The sequence below is a fragment of the Phyllosticta citribraziliensis genome, assembly GCF_038025025.1.
Source record: "Phyllosticta citribraziliensis strain CPC 17464 chromosome Unknown J3D65scaffold_8, whole genome shotgun sequence".
Lineage (NCBI taxonomy): Eukaryota > Fungi > Ascomycota > Dothideomycetes > Botryosphaeriales > Phyllostictaceae > Phyllosticta > Phyllosticta citribraziliensis.
In genome coordinates, this window is record NW_027117345.1 from 647797 (window position 1) to 663600 (window position 15804).

General features: G+C 54.7%; 4 protein-coding genes across 4 annotated transcripts; 1 reads left to right on the forward strand and 3 right to left on the reverse strand.

Annotated features, from left to right (window-relative positions):
- Window positions 1–758: 758 nt before the first annotated feature.
- J3D65DRAFT_629488 (uncharacterized protein) lies at window positions 759–6603 on the reverse strand. Its single transcript, XM_066800747.1, has 3 exons — window positions 6139–6603; window positions 1470–6076; window positions 759–1404 (listed from the first exon to the last, which is right to left on the reverse strand). Exons 1-3 carry the CDS (start codon window positions 6513–6515, stop codon window positions 1004–1006), a joined length of 5385 nt encoding a protein of 1794 aa, XP_066653665.1. The 5' UTR covers window positions 6516–6603; the 3' UTR covers window positions 759–1003.
- A 159-nt stretch (window positions 6604–6762) lies between these two features.
- On the forward strand, window positions 6763–10247 carry J3D65DRAFT_629489 (NRDE-2, necessary for RNA interference-domain-containing protein). Its single transcript, XM_066800748.1, has one exon. It carries the CDS (start codon window positions 6813–6815, stop codon window positions 10170–10172), a length of 3360 nt encoding a protein of 1119 aa, XP_066653666.1. The 5' UTR covers window positions 6763–6812; the 3' UTR covers window positions 10173–10247.
- A 1825-nt stretch (window positions 10248–12072) lies between these two features.
- On the reverse strand, window positions 12073–13865 carry J3D65DRAFT_556055 (uncharacterized protein; the record flags this gene model as incomplete). Its single annotated transcript, XM_066797253.1, has 2 exons — window positions 12073–13283; window positions 13334–13865. Coding segments are annotated over 2 exons (1743 nt in total), but the record flags the coding sequence as incomplete, so codon positions are not given.
- Window positions 13866–14875: 1010 nt separating this feature from the next.
- On the reverse strand, window positions 14876–15618 carry J3D65DRAFT_555561 (uncharacterized protein; the record flags this gene model as incomplete). Its single annotated transcript, XM_066797234.1, has 3 exons — window positions 14876–15059; window positions 15127–15335; window positions 15418–15618. 3 exons carry the CDS (start codon window positions 15616–15618, stop codon window positions 14876–14878), a joined length of 594 nt encoding a protein of 197 aa, XP_066653668.1.
- Window positions 15619–15804: the final 186 nt, after the last annotated feature.

Below are 15804 nucleotides of genomic sequence, written 5' to 3' on the forward strand. Positions count from 1 at the left end.
CACGTTGGCCACCTCCCATGCGCCCGCCTATCTCTCTTTCACACGCACCTGTCCTTTTCCTACGTCTGAAGAAGAGGGGTGGCAGAGAATCCACCTCGGGCCACGGCGACCATGACGACGGACGGTGAGCGTCGATCGCCCGCTTCGCACCGAGTGAGCACTGGCGCCGCTTGCGTGACAATAGCCGCCGGTGAGAGCATCGCGGGGAGCGCGACTGACCTGCCCAAGCGGGTTGCCTGCTCCGCCATTCAGCCACTCGCAAGATTGGATGCTGACAGGCTTGGCTGCGAGGAATGGTCGCAATTGTGTCGTTTGTACAGGACGTGGTTGTGGGTATTGTTGTATGCGGACAGGGGGAGAGAGAGAGGCCTTGAACATAAGGTGAAAGCACGGTTGTATATGCTTGCTGACCTACATGCTTCGATACAAATCTCAAAGTAAATGTAAATACATGAACACCATCTAAATTCCACATGCACAAGTTGAGGGGTGGCAAGCCAAAGCGCAGAGGGGCCGCAACTCGTGGTAATTCTAAGCGAGAGTCGGCCATTGGCGGCGGCGGTGCTTCTCTGGGGAAGAGGAGAAAATGGCCGAGGCAAGTCGGTTCGTATTTTTTGGCTGAATGAAGATGATGATGAAGACGCCATCGACTGCTTTGGGTCTCTGATGCCGGAGGCACTACTGCTGTTGTGGCGGCGTTGTGATTAGGCACGTACATCAAGCTATTTGGTGTTCCATTAGTCCGTTCTCCTTTTTCCCTCTCATTAGGCCAGAAGCCCCCATCGAGCAGGAAGCAAGACGAAGCTGCGAGGTCAAGTACATTTGGTGCTGAGAGTGCAGTAACACACACAACTTTGAACAAATAGATACGAATAAATCTACAAATCTCAATCCAGAAACGTCGAGTTACGCCGGGCAATGCAACTTTTATGTCGTCCGAAGCGAAAAGGAGATAACAAAAACGAGACGCTTTTTCCTTTTAATAGATCCACTATTACTCACTCTATTGGAGCATGCCCTCCAGACTCTCACCCAGAACCTCTTCGATCCGCCTGATCCATCTAGCCGTCTCTTGTTCGACCTGCTCATCTTCATCCTCCTGCAGCTCACTAATGAAGGGCAGCATCTCAGGAAGCAGACCGAGCCACTCCTCTCCGATCGCTTCCGTAAGGGCATGTTCTGCCTTGACAGCGGCGAGGCGCGTCGACGCGCTGTCGGAGCGCATGTACTTGAGAATGGCGCCGTTGAGGGCCTTGTGGTGGTCGGGAGAGTTGGCCGCAACGGCGAGGGCAGTGAGTGACGGGATAATGTGCGACTCGGAAAGCGGTTGGGAAGCGAACGCGGGGATGAGGGAGAGCAGCGGGCCGGAGATGACGGAGAAGTGGGACGGCGCCGTCCAGAAATCTAGTTTTGAAATGTCAGTAAGTACACCTCTTCATATCAGTTGTTGGACAGTGTCGTTCGCTTACCATCCTCGTCGTTCTCAAAGCTCTTCGCCAACGCACTCAGGGTCGACTCCAGCAAATGAACGTATTCGGAGCTTTTCTCAGATGTCTTGCCGAGGACTTCTGCCGCCAGGTCAAGCATGTAGCTCGAGTAACCCGTGACAATGCTCTTCAACTTGTCAAAGAAGCTGTCCAAGAAAACAAACAGACTTGTCGCGCGGAGCATCCTGCCGCGATCCTCCTTCTTCGGCAGCCCTGAGGCAGTCCATTCAACGAGACGTACGAAGAAAGGCCGGAAAGTAGCATCATTGAGCTTCATAACCGTCGTAATGGCGACAGCATTGATCTGTCGCTCGACCTCTCCAATCTCTTCGATAAGCTCCTCAGCGTCTTCATCTGACACCTTCGTCCCCATGAGCTTCGTCCTCCGCAGGTCGAATGCCTTGATCAAGAATTCGAACAACTGCTGAGCATTCTTCACGACGGTGCTCTTCGAACGCATCTCAATGGCTCTGTGCAGGGCCGCAAGATGCTCCTTTGGCGCCGGGTATCCTGCCTGAACAGCACTGTCCCAGTTGCGTTCGGCCGCGCCAAACATCTCCTTCGCATCAACCTGTTGGGCGACCAAAAGATAGAATTGCTGACGGTTAGCATCATCCTCTTCGCTAAGATCTGCAGCAGCAGACTTGTGGGAGAGCTGCAGGGCCGAGTCGAGGTGGTGCCCCGAAAACATGAACGGGATGTGCTCCAGGATTGCGCAGAGCAAAGCATACACGGCATTGTGGAGGCTTGATTTTGACTCGGCCGCGATGCTCTCTTCCAGGTATGCAAAGGCTTTTGGCAAGACCTTTGGAATGAGTGGAATGAAATCGTCCCGGAGGATTTCGACGATCGAAGTAAGACAGAGCAGGGACATGATACGCAGGCGGTCTTCCTTGCTACCCAGGGACTGTTCACCAGCGATTGCCTCCGCAGCCATTGCGACCGCCGAGGTGTCCTTCTTGCCGAACTTCTCGGAAATTTGATCGATACAAGCAACGGCAGTGTGCTTGAGGTTGGAGTCGTCCGTGTTTGTGATGACAGAAATGATGCGAGGCAAGAACTGGAGCAGAGCAGTCCTGGCGGAGACGTTGTTCGGCTTGACTTCGATGGCCTGAGCCTCAACGGCTTTGAGGGCCGTTCGGCGGACCTCGACATTGGAATGGTTGAGGAGGCTGTCGGTGGATTTCACCAGCTCAGGTGTGGGAAGAAGGCGGAGAATACTGGACAAGACTCGGCCGCAAGCGTCCCGCAAGATTGCCGTGTCCTTGAACTTCAAAGAAAGCTCAATAGTCCTCTCGAGGAGCTGAGTAAACACAGTGCGGATTGCAGCAGCGTTCTCGTTGTCATCCTTCAAAGCCTTCAAAACCTTGTTGTGAAGCTGGACGTCGCGCAAGAGGTCCGCGAGGGATTCAAACAGATGAACCGCTGCCTTCTGGATTTGGTCGGGATCCTTCTCATTGAGGCTGAAGAGGGCGTCCGAGACCGTGCGCTTGGGTTGCAGCGCATCCTCGACCAAGTCGAGATATCTCTTCGATGCCTTCAAGTTGGTCGCAGGATCAAACAGTCGCATGAGGTCTACAGTGAATCGCTTCACGGCCTTGTCGGTGGGGTACCGCTCAAGAAGCATCGCCACAATCGCAAAGAGGGAGTCGTCTGGACCCATGGTCTTGGTGAGCTGTCCGAAAAGGCCGAGTCGGCGATGGAGAGGGATGTGCTCGTAAGCTGCCGTGAAGCTCAACAACAGCTCGGCCGCACCGAGCACGAGGTCCCTCTTGCGTTTCCGCAAAGATGCAGCAAGCGGAGGAATGACTCGGGAGATGGTCTGGTCGATGACGTGTGCAGAGTACTCATCCGTCTGACGCAACGTTGAGGAGCTCATGAAGGTGAAGATTGGCATGACGCTGTGGAGAACCGTGTCTGGTACACTCGTTGCCAGGCTGGAGATGAGCAAAAGCGCAGAGTTCTGGACCTGTGGGTTGGCATTTTGGCGGACGCAGTCAACAAGAAGGTCTGCCCGGATTGCAGACTGATCGATAGTCTCGGAGGTGGTCTTCAACTGATCGACAATGGCCAGCAACGACGTGATAATCAAGCTTTGCAGGTATACAAGACTAGATTGCGTCTGAATCTTGTACTGTTGCAGTTCTCCGAGGATCTGGAAAAGACCACGCAGGAGCTCGGGGTGGTTCTCGGGAGAGGATCCTTCCACAAGCTCCAAAACCAGCGTCAACTTCTCAATTGCCTTGGTCGTGTCTTCGGTGTCCCTAACATCGAAGCGGGCCATTTCGGCTTTGCTTGTGCGTCTTCTTTTGGAAGCTGGTGGATTTTCAGGCAGTTGGACAGCAGTGGGAACGCTGTCCAGAAAGGAGACCAGAGCCTGTGTCGGAAGATCAACAGCCCTCAAAGTCTCCAGCGCGTTCTCTCTTTTGCTTTGCGCAGCGGCAGTCTCCGAGGGGTCCAGGGCAAGATCCAACAGGGACTGCGCAGCCTCTTGCTTGATGTTGACCTTCAAAGAAGGCCAGATCGCCCTCAGACGCTCGAAGGCAGCTTGTCGAATATTCGACCTATCAGAACCAAATTGGCCGCCAATAATCTTTTGCAAGAGTTGAACGCCCTCGGCATCACGGGAGCCGATGGCTCTGAGGTGGGAGCGATCAACCTCGAGGAGATCTAGCGATTCGAGTTTGCAAATCGAGGTGGCCTCGGCTTGAGACAGAGAGAGCCATTTCTCAACAGCAGGGAGGACAACTTGCACACGAGCTGCAGAAGCGCTTTTTCCAACGCCGTCGAAGAACGAAAGTAGCCCAAGTCTCACCCTCAGCAGAGGCGTGTTGACAGCATGACTGCTCAAAAAGTTGCAGAGGCCAGCCCGCAGAGCGCTTTTGAGTTCGGGTCCGTGGGCAGGCGAGCCAGCATGCTTGTGGACACGATCATCCACAGCGCTCTGCAAAACATGCTTGATGTGGTTGCCGTCCAAGATGCACTCTTCAAGGGAAGGCACCACGGCTGTCGAAAGAATTTTGAATGCATCCTCCGGCGAAAGCCACTTGATCGACTTGGATGAGGAACCGTAGATGCTGTCCTGAGCCCAGATCGAGGTTTTTGTGGCTTTCTTAGCGGTCTTGCTGGTGAGAGTTGCGGCGAGTCCTGCAGCTGCTCTGCGTACACCTGCAGACTTGTCGGACAAGGCGTTGAGAACGTAGGGTATCAGCCCTTGGAAGTCGGCAGAGCCGTCGCTGAGGCTGCTCAGGTGTTCTGTAGCAAGACGTAGCGCGGAGCTCCGCGCCAAAGCCGGTTGAGATTCGCACCAAAAGCGGGCGAGGAAGGTCAAAAACAGGGTATCATGGTCGGCAAGAAGAGGGGCGTGGGAGAAATTTTTCAGCTTTTCTTCGGAAGACACGCAACCAAGGAAAGCCTTGGACAGAGTGGCGGAGAGCTTCGAGTCGTGGGTCGCAAGGAGAGACTGCTCTGTCGATTGCGCGGGAAGGGTAGAAACCAGGTCCTCGCTGGCGTCCGGGAGTGCTGGAAGTGAATCATCCATGTCCACGTCTTCTGTTTCCTGTTTCGATTCTATGGCGGGCCTCATCACGATCTTCAAGCGCATCTCCAGTTGCTCTACGTCCATGCCCTCGTCCTCAATGACTTTCGTGACGGTGCGTCCAATGGCCTCGGACTGGTGGAGGCGAATGATCAAGTCTGCCAATTGGTCACGCTGCTCGGCAGTGACATCCGCGGCTTGATCGATTCGGTGGATTGTTACAAGAAGAGACTTGACAATGATCGCCATTTGCCGATCATCGTAAATCTGTGCCTGGAGCGTCTTCTCAACCACATCCAGCCATGATGTTGTGTCGGAAGAAGCGGATTTCCCAAACTTCTCGACAATGGTAAGAACCAGGCCAAAGGCGAGTCTATCGGAACGGCATTGCTGCGATAGGTCCAAAAGTCTGTCTGCCAACCGTTCCAGTCTGAGCAGTCCACGAGCAACCGTCTTTGGGAGTTTTGCGCCTTGTCGCTCTTGAGCTAGAATCGCCACGGATACTAGCGCCCCATCGAGAGTATCCAGGGACCAGCTGTAGACAATCGCCTCCATCATCCCGTTCAATACTTTGTCGTCGAGCGACGCCTTGGATGCCATGACGGTCATGATCATGTAACATCCGATCTTCAGCTCGGGCGCATTCTTCAGGGATAGTGCCTCATTGAGGACTGGCAGTATACGGAGCAGGAGGTCTTCCTCTCGCTGGCGTTGAATGTTTCCCCTGCCGGACTTCGTCTCGTCGAGCTGGGCGTCCACAGCCTGTGTAGCCACGCTTGCCCAGAATGAGAGCAGAGCAGGCGATTGGTGGTGGGATTTTGTAACTTTCAGGACATATTGATTTAATGCCGAAAAGAACGAAGGAGTATGGGTGGCTGTGTAAACAATCGTTTGGCGGGGCGGATTCTGGTAGGAGGTCATGTATGGGTACAGGAATCGGTACGTCGGGGATATTTTGCGCGGAACGATGGAAAGCAACGTGAGAAACACCGGATGGTCGTGGTAGGGCAGGAAGGTGAGAATTGCGAACTCGGCGTTGTATTCGTGTATCCTGTGAAATTGCAATGGTCAGTAATCCCGTAGCGCGAGAGATTCCGTGTGCCAACCACTCACCTGAACCGCCTCACGAGCCATTCTACAGCCTTGACTGCAGGTCTGAGGAGCAGTCTGGCACCTACCAGCCCCAGGAAGCCCTCGATGGCGGCGTCAAGCTCTTCATTTTCTGCCTTGGTCATTTGCGTCCTATCCTCCGTCTTGCTCTGTTCGCTGAACAGATTCTGAGCAAAAGCCGCGAATCTCGGGTCCAATAGACATAACTCCTGGAAGCCTTCGTGGCATATTTGGTAAAGGGTGTTGAAATCCTGAGAAGCGGCGATCTTTGGTTCGAAGAGCAGCGATTTGCCGTGCGCGGCTTTTTGCGCCTTGATGTCGAGTTGATGAGTGCTCGTGGCGGCAATGGCCGCGAGCTGCTGCTGGAGCGAGGAGGTCATGTTGGCGTGTTTGGTTCAGATCCTCCAGCCAGGACCGTATCCATGGAAAGGCGAGTTCTCGGGTGGGGAGACGTGGGCGCGAGTGTTGAGCTGTGGATGCTAAGAAGCGCGGAGGATTGGCGACAAAAAACGAGTCGACGAGTCGGATTTAATTCGCTCACCGCCCAACTTTTCTGCCGCATCGGCGTTTCGTGCTGCCGATGACCTCACCTACCTCATTGCAGCTCCCGTCGTCGCTATGGAACCTCGCCAGGTTTGTACTCTCGCAGCATTCCCATCTGACTGCGCCAATTAACGATGGATCAGGACTCCAAGCCACCTGTCCCCAAATTTTCAAGCTTCAAGCCCAAAGCCCCAGCGGAGCCCCCTAAAACAAACGAGCGCACTTCAACTCGTTCAGAGGGTCGTCCCAGGGTCGAAGAAACCCCGGAAAACGAGGGTAGGGATCGAACACGTCGCTCTCGGCTTGGATCCAAGCTTCACGAAAATCATGAAAGGCGACATGGTCACACCGGTCCCCGAAGACAATACCCTGACCACCGTCGCCGCGAAGAGAGCCACCACAGTCGACGGCACAGGAGCAGGAGCAGGAGCAGGAGCAGGAGCAGAAGTCGCAGCGAAAGGCACCGCCCATCAGAACTGAGTCGTGAACACAAGCCATACAGCGAAGCCAAACTGCAAAATGGAGATCGAGAGAAGGACTATTTTGTAGTCGATCGCAAGGGTGATCCGGACAATCTCGTCTATGGAAAACTTCACCGATGGAGTATTCCTAATTATACCAGGGCGGGCGCTGGATATATTCTGGGTCTATCCTCAGATTTCAGAATCGACAGATTTGAGTCAGATGACAAAGGCATTGCTATCACCTTCAAAGGTCATCACGGCAAACCTGAACGTCGACTTCTTTCTCGGCAGCATCGAGCGCAGGACATGCCCACTCTGAGAGTTGTCAAACCAATGAGTGACTTGCAAGACGAATTTGACAGCACCCTAGACTTCATACCCGTCCGCAGCAGAAAGCGTAAACGTGGTTCTGAAGAACCAGATGTGGAAGGTGAGCAGATTGATTACCGGTCGATCGAGGGCAAAGCAAAGGCCAAAAACGCTTTGGATGATTCGGATCTTGAAGACGCCGATGACAACATGGACGGCGATGCCTACCAGGACTTTTTGTCCGAAACCAAAGCGCGCAACGCCGTCCTCACAAGAAAGGTTCAAGAAGAGCCTCATAGTTTTTCGGCATGGTTAGATCTGATAAATCACCAAGAGGCAATGATCCGGATTGGTTCTCTTGATGTTCACCGCCAACTCAAAGCCACGGAGCGGCATGCACTTGCTTCTCTTAGACTCGAAATTTACGAGAGGGCCTTGAAAGAAGTCAAAGACGAACGCCTTATCCTCGGTCTCATGAACGAAAGCTCAAAAATCCACGGCAGGGAAGAGCACTTCAAAAAATGGAGGCAATGTCTGCAAGACCACCCCGAAAGCACAAGCCTGTGGATCAAATACATCGATGCTCTCCAAACCAATCTTGCCGAGTATCGTTACGAGAGCTGTCACGCAAAGTATTTGGACTGCCTCCGCCTCTTGTCGAGTCAGAGCTCTCGGACCAACTACAGCCTTCGTCTCTATCTCTTCCTCCGTTTGACGAGCATGATGCGAGATGCAGGGTATCAAGAGCGTGCGATGGCACTGTGGCAAGCCCTTTTTGAATACCAATTCTTTCGGCCTGACGGAACATCACTCCAAGACTTCGAGGAATTCTGGGAAAGCGAGTGCCCGCGCATTGGCGAGCCTGGGAGTCAGGGGTGGGCCATCCACCGACAACAAGAACAATGGCCAGACCCTCCAGATACTGGAACAGCCGTTCCTAACAATGTCTCAGACAGCAAGAACGTATTCGATAGCTTTGTTACGAACGAGCTGCGGCTTGCAAGAGCATTCGAGTTTCCAGGAAGAACCATCGACGAGGCTGGCGAAGACGATCCATTCCATGTCGTATTGTTCAACGATATACAAAGTGAACTCGAGCTCCTTCAAGACAAACTCCCGCCTGTCATGCTGGTCGAGGCTTATTTGTGTTTCTGGGGTTTGCCGCCTCTTGCGACCTCGGAACTGGAGACAAGGAAATGGTGGCTAGATCCTTTCCTCCGACATGAGAAGCTCGACTGCTGCAGTTATGAGGGGGCTGCTTCGCACGAAGCAAAGACAGGTCACTCGACAGCCTTTGACGATGCATGGAAGCCCCAAATGACCTACTCGCAAGTATCAACTGGCGATCTCTTTGACGGCAATCTCTTTGATCAAGTCTGCCTCCGGAATCAGCAGGAGTGGCTCAAAAGGACTCTCAAGGCCTTAGCTAACAAAGTCGACTCCGACGCTGTAGGAGAGTACTACCTGGCGTTCGAATGGTGCTGCAATCCGACCAGTGCCGCCAAAGCAGCAAAGGCCATCCTGAAAAAGCAGTCCTCGAGTCTGCGTTTGTACAATGCTTACGCGCTGGTCGAGAGCCGGTCTGGCAAGAAAGCTGAAGCGAATCGAGTCTTCGCTACCGCCCTTGGATTGAGCGCGCAACTTGGCCATGATGCCCAGAAGATGTCCATCCTGCTGTGGCGTTCATGGATCTGGGAAGCCCTTCGCGAGGAAGACGCTGCCGCGGTGCGACATCGAGTATCGTCAATTGGAGACACAAAACCAAAACCAGAGCCACCAGCTTCAACCGAAGAGAACCAGCAATTCAGCCCGTCTACTCTCCTCAAGGTTCGCCGCGCCCTTTCCGAAGGCCGTGACCACTCCCTCTCAACCAATGAGCCCATGCTCGCGGTCCAGTACACCGAATGCCTTGCCATCCTCGAATACCTTCACAGTCAGCTCGATATCGCCGCCGCCCTCGAGCCCTTCAACCATCTTTCCAAGGAGCTGGAGTCACGCAAGCAGCTCTACTCCACGGCCCACGAAGCCGCACACCAAGCCAAGTACCGGCTGCTGACGCACCACGCACGGCGCACCAGGCTTTTCAAGCCGTCGATCATACGCGAGGAGCTGCAGACAAGCGTGGCCCTATTCCCCAACAACACGGGCTTCTTGTCACTCTTCGCGAGCCACGAGGCGCGCTTCCGCATCGACGACCGCCTGCGCGCCATCCTGCAGGACGTGGTGCTATCGCAGAAGGGGACATATAACGACGACGCCGCCGCCGGCCCGTCCGTCATCGCCTGGCACTTCTCGATCCACAGCGAAATCGCGCGCAGCCGGGCCGCCGCCGCCGTCGGAACAGGCAGCAGCAGCAGCCACGCGGTGCGCGCCGCTTTCGAAAAAGCGCTTGCCAGCGACGCCGCCGGGAGCAACAGCGCCGCGCTGTGGTCCTCGTACGTCGTCTACCTCGCGCGCCAGCTCGGCGACGCGCGCGCCGCCAAAGCCGCCTTCTTCCGCGGCCTCCTGCACCTGCCCTTCGCCAAGCACTTCGTCCTGCTGGCGTTTGAGGTGCTCGGGGAGTCGGTCCTCGGGTTCCGGGATGCACGGAGCCTGTACAATACGCTGCATGAGAAGGAGTTGAGGGTGAGGGTGGATATTGATGCCGAGTTGGACCGGGTGGAGAGGGTGGCTGAGGAGAGGAGGGCTCGTGATGTGATGGGCGAGCGGGATGACCATTAGGGGCCTTGGATTGGGAATTCGGGGAATTGAGTGCGTTTATTCAATGCATTCTTAATCAATGGTTCGCCCAGCTGCAAGTTTTTTGAAGTGTGACCGTCTGAGGCTTGTGCCGAAAGTTATGGGGTACACAATAATGGAATCCGGGAAGCAGATGACGACAGATGGGGGGGCATCCGTACGGTCTACTGGGCAGCCGACGGGAAGTATTCACTTCACTGTAGCCAGAGCTCCAGGGGGCATTCAAGTATCCACATGGAATGGTAACGGGCAGCATTCAAGCTTGTCAACAAACCTTATTCATCTAAGCAAAACCAGGTTAATAGCTCGTACGCGACTCATTGCGCCCAAAGCCATGTGAACTCAATAATCCACTCAATCTCATTGCATTCTATCTTTTTGGTGGTCAAAAAACCGACCCTGATACCAATATCCCACGCCATCCCCACGTCGTTCTGCCAACTATTCGCATAACGCCGACTGCAAAGAGACAAACCGACCACCAAATCCCGTCTGGGTATAAAACTCGTGATTGACCAATGCCACGGCAGCCAGTCACCCAGCCGGAAAAACTGCAGCCAAGAACGATGTAATTACCGAGTTGGAAAAAGGCAACGATGGTGTTTTGACGGGGTAAAAGACGCCGAAAGGAGAAGCGCAAGGAGAGGGAAAATGTGACTGTGTCGAGTCGGGTATCGCGAAGTAAGAGTCTGCCGTGGGTGCCAAAGGCGCAGCAGATGCAAGACTTGATCGAGGTCAAAGAGGAACAGAGCAGCATGCCGTTGCACCAAAAGAAAAGAAGTCGCAGTCGATTACGCCAGACGGAACCAACGATGGACGCTGCAAAGAGCTTTCAGAACCAAGAGTAGGCCATATGCAGAACCAGGAGCCGAAAACGGAAAGTGGTGGCGCAAGGATTTTTCATCTAGCTGGTTCCAGTACCGTCGGCACCAGGGAAGATGGGCTTGTCGCCGCGGCGCAAAGTGACAGAGAAACGGCCAGTGCCGCCCGCGGGGCGATGGTCGAAGCACGCCTCATCGGCAGCCTCGGCGTTGTCCCAGGCGAATGAAGCTCGGAACAAGATCGTCAGCACCATTTGCTCGGACATGGGCAGGTGTTGGATGATTTCGCCAAGGCCCGGGTCGTGGACTGGTATCATGAGGTCCTCAAGAGCCTCGCTACGTTGAGTGACGTACTCTATTTGTTTCGCGGTAAGATGCATTTGATGAAAGTCGTGTCCGAAGCTGGGGTCGAGGTCTTCAAAGCGATACGGATCATTGTAGAGGAAGCAGTAGCCGCAAGAGATTACTTCGACGTGCTCCAATGGGAGCTCTTCGCGCCTGTTCTCCGACTGGCAACCTGGTAGGTCGGCCATGCACCTGCCAGGGGAGATTTTGTCCAGAACCTTGGCCCAAGACTCTGGATGCATTCTTGAAAAAGGCATCGGAGGAGGCAGCGGCGGCAGCGGTGCAGCAGGCGCTTGTGGACCACCTCCTGCTTGTGGACCACCGCCGTTGCCAGCGAGAAAGTCTGCGGGCTCATGTTGAGGAAGAAGCTGCGGAAGATTACGCGCGGGCGAAATTTCGAGACCCGGACGGAAGTTCTGTCTAACAGCTGCCCGGATAAGCTGGTTTGCGGTTATGCCCTGGGCTGGAGCGTTTGCATTGGGACCAGGCACGTTGACTTGTCCAGCAGTGACAGGCGGTCCAGCGATGCTTGCCAGCGCAGGATGGAAGTGTCCACCGGCAAGAAATTGTGCAGTAGCATGAGGCATGCCTTGAGCAATCAGGGCCTGAGTTTGAGCATTGGTATTAGCATTCGCAGCGGGGGCAGTGGCCGCGGCCGCGGCAGCAGCTGGCGCATGGTGTTGTGGAGGAGCAGGACCATGTGCCCTGTATCCGAGAAGCGACACGGACTCCAGAGTCAGCTTGCGGAGACGATGCTTGCCGTTGAGCCGGGCCAAGTCGGTGATGGCGCCCGCCGTCGCCCAACAATTCTTGATGTGGAGATCTTCGACATGAGGGAAAGCCACAACACTGTCAAAAGAGAACGTTGTGTGCCACCTTTGTAGCGAAGGCTTTTTGGACATTAATGGGGCAGGCAAGAGGTGCATGTTGCGGCCATAGAGACCCTTTTCGTGCTCACCGCCACTGGCCCAGCCGAAAGACAGATGCGTAACATTGGTGAGCGGAGAGATGAACTTCTTCAGCAGGTGGTTGAAGACGGGCACGGCTCTTGACGGCCTCACATAAGACGAGGTAGCTCCTCCAAATTCGTTCACGTGGACTTCACGGAACTGGCCGGCTACAAAAAGCTTGAGCGTGCGAAGATTTGGAAGCGAGGCCCAAAAGTCGGAACGGCAAACTAATTGCAAAAAGTCGGCGGGTAGACGAGCAATGTTCAGTGTATGGACCTGGGCCGAAGGCGGCAGAAAGTCGATGACTGAAATAATGTATGACGAAAGAAAGGCTTGCTGGGCCCACCAATTCTCCAGAAGCAACTCGATCTGGCGACTAGACAAGCGGCTTGGACGAATGGGATGGCTCCTGATTTGGTCTTGTTTTCCGGTATCCTGAGAGACCACTAGAAAACCAGAATTGTGCTCGGGCACCTTGTTGGCGGGCATCCCAGTTCCAATCGCCTCCCAGAGAAGCTGGCGACTTAGATATGGCATCTCAGGGCTAGAGTCCGCATAGCAAATGCCGTAGTCAGATTCGACCAGATGCAGAGACGAACACCAGAGATCGACTTTGTCTTCGCTGCGGTGGTAGCGGGCCTTGATCAGCTCCCAAAGATTCTGCTTGGCAGTCGACTCGCGTGAAGGGACTTTGAATCTGTTCTTAACAATAGGCTCCCTTTCATTCAGAACCTGATCGCGAATGGACTTGTCGGGACCTGCGAGCCAACCCAAGCCATTGTCAACAGAAATGGCCAGCTCCTCAACCTGACGGAGCTCCGAGAACGCTGCGCACACTCCAAATCCCTCGTCGGTGTCTCCTTCGAGGGCTTGCAGATGGTCGAAACGCAGATAATACGGCGCCGGCCAATCGTAGTGGCCCCAGTAGGACTCACGCGGCTCAAGCAAGTGCTTTGCGGGTGGAGCCGCAAGGATCGCTGTGTAGCGTAAGTATCCGATCCCTTTGAGGGACTATCAAGCGCCTTACCTTCGGGGAGCTCGAAGCGTAAACCAAAGTTCTTGATGCTGTTGCCAAAGCTTCCGAAAATGTTGGTGTTGACTTTTTTCTCCTTTCCCTTTCTGGACACGGTCGCCAACGAGGGATATGCATGCTCGAAGATGCCCAAGTGGTATGGAACCTCGACGGCTTCGAACAGGATGGGAGCCAAAAAGAAGTTGACCTCCTTGCACGTGAGGCGCAAGGCTTTTACGTCTCCAATGGAAAGGTGAGAGCATATGAGCTGGTAGACCTCCTGGGGCAGATTGGGATTTTCAGACGAATTGTTGATGGGCCAAGTTGGATTATGGGTTGACGACGAAGGCGCAGAGTCCATGCGGTCATCTTGAGTGCTCGCACAAGTGCCAGCCACGCCTGCCGCCTCGATACAAGGCGGAGAGCGGGGATGATGATGGGGACAAGGAAATGGCTGGTCAAGAAGCAGGAGAGGACATGCGCTGTACCTGAGCGGTCGCAGAAATGCTTTGTTTAGGTCGGGCCACACGTCGCTGCCGCGGGGCATTTCCATGCCGAACTTGAACAGCGCGCGAGGCTCCAAATCCATGACGGCCAAGGCAGCTCTTGAATTGGCAGCCTCGTGGGAGAAATGGGGAGCATGCTCAGCGTCGCTAGGCCTCTGCTTGACTCCGTCAATGTACATATCTATGGTGCAGTTAAGCATTCCTTTTGAAACCAAATGGACCGCGGGGGGACTTACTCAAAGAAGGAATGTTGGCCCGGAAGGCCATGTCTGCATGTGGCAGGCCGGGCACCTGAAGAGCAGTCGTTGCTTGCGTCAAACGAGAGACGCCGTTGAGAGAATGCCGGCCGGTGATGAGGAAGAGATGAAGTGTGTGTGCTGGGACAGAGGTCGTTGACAGTCGAGGTCCACGAGGCGACAAGAGGGCGGAACGGCAGCTAACCCGAATACGGAAGCCGCCTGCCCATAGGGCTGACCAGGGCCGGGGTGGTCCGAGGCTTCAGTCATTTCCTTCCTTGTTGATCGAATGCTCCCCGTCAGTCATCTGTTAGAGCATATGATTGCTCTTTGACTGAGGTGTTCCCTAATATGGTTGTGTGTACCACGAATTTTGCGACCGAGCCTTGGTTGGTTCTCGGTCGCGTCGGCACCTCCAAGAACAAAATCCTTGAAGGGTCAAGAAAAGTCACTGTTGAAGGGTGTGTGGAAATTTTGTCATGAAAGAGAACAGCGGAATCAGCGCCATTTTTCGTCGCAGGCACAGAGACAATATCCTATTCAATGCCCAGCTATCAAGAGGCACGCCACCAAGTGATCAGAGATATATTGGTTCCCGCAACCTTCTGGAGGTAGCCACGTCCTCCTCACCGCAAGACAAACAAACAAACCAAGCCGACAATAATAGATTAAGAAGGTGCTACGAGCCCAAAGTTTCGATTTTGCTCCCCGAGACACACGGACAAGCCCCGGGGCGGACTTCGAGTGGAAAGTAAAAACCGTGCGCATATACATCATAGGTGGTAGTAGTATGGCCAGCCAGCCAGCTTTTCTCATCAGAGCAGGGCAAACGCAACCGACCCAACCGCCAGCGCCAACCCAGCCAGCGCAACCCTCGATCTCGCAGCCAGGCCCCTCGCGGCTTGTTCGGCCGCAGCTGTCGGAGGTGGCGTCGTGTTCTCGGGCTGCTTGGCGGCCAACGCCTTGAAAGCGTCGACTGTCTGATCCCCTGATGGCGGACTGCGTTGAGAATATCCAAATTAGCAAGGTGCGAGACCGCCTGGGAAGCGGAGCGATGGCAACTTACGCGTTGATGGCGCCCACCATGCCCTTTTGGCAGTGCTTTCCTTGGCTGCAGTAGAACCAGCGAGGCCGGTCGTCCGTGATCTTGATGGTAAAGGCGAGGATGCTGTTGCTGGCGGCGACGCTGGTGGGCATGAAGCCGGAGAAGAAGGCGTCTTTGCTGTTGATGGGTTGGCAGGGTGCGTCAAATGTCGATTCTACAACCGAGTGGTTCTGCAGCAAACACGAATCCAAAGTTAGCCCTTATCCTTTGTGACGCCATGTCTTCACAGCAGCAAGACCTTCTCGTACGAACATTTGGATGAAATTGGAACTGGACAAACGAGCCTACTGGCGCCTGGACGGAATCCGGGAAGAAGGCGAGGGCATTGTCCTGGTTGCTCACTTGCACCACAATCACTCGATCGCCAGGTCCCGCAGAAGTGCCGCCTTGCTGCTGAGGTTGTTGCGCATCTTGTCGCTTGAAGATAGAACCACCGCGTAGTGATGGATTCATCATGGAACCAAGCCGTGGGGCAGGCAGTCCGGCGCGAGGCACGGCAAAGTCCATGTGCGGTCTGGGTCGAAAGGTCGCAAGCGTTGAGCTTGCACTGAGAAGCGCAGCAAACAGGTGCTTGGTTAACAACATGGCGACACTGGAAGGCAGAAACGAAAGGAATCCGGGTACTAGATCAAGGAAAGA

Bases quoted from the DNA above. Each gene is read 5' to 3' on its own strand.
- J3D65DRAFT_629489 (XM_066800748.1), top strand. From the start codon at position 6,813: ATGGATCAGGACTCCAAGCCACCTGTCCCCAAATTTTCAAGCTTCAAG.
- J3D65DRAFT_629488 (XM_066800747.1), bottom strand. From the start codon at position 6,515: ATGACCTCCTCGCTCCAGCAGCAGCTCGCGGCCATTGCCGCCACGAGC. The intron at 6,077-6,138 runs GTGAGTGGTTGG...GCAATTTCACAG, and splicing joins TGGCTCGTGAGGCGGTTCAG to GATACACGAATACAACGCCG. The intron at 1,405-1,469 runs GTAAGCGAACGA...TTTCAAAACTAG, and splicing joins CTTTGAGAACGACGAGGATG to ATTTCTGGACGGCGCCGTCC.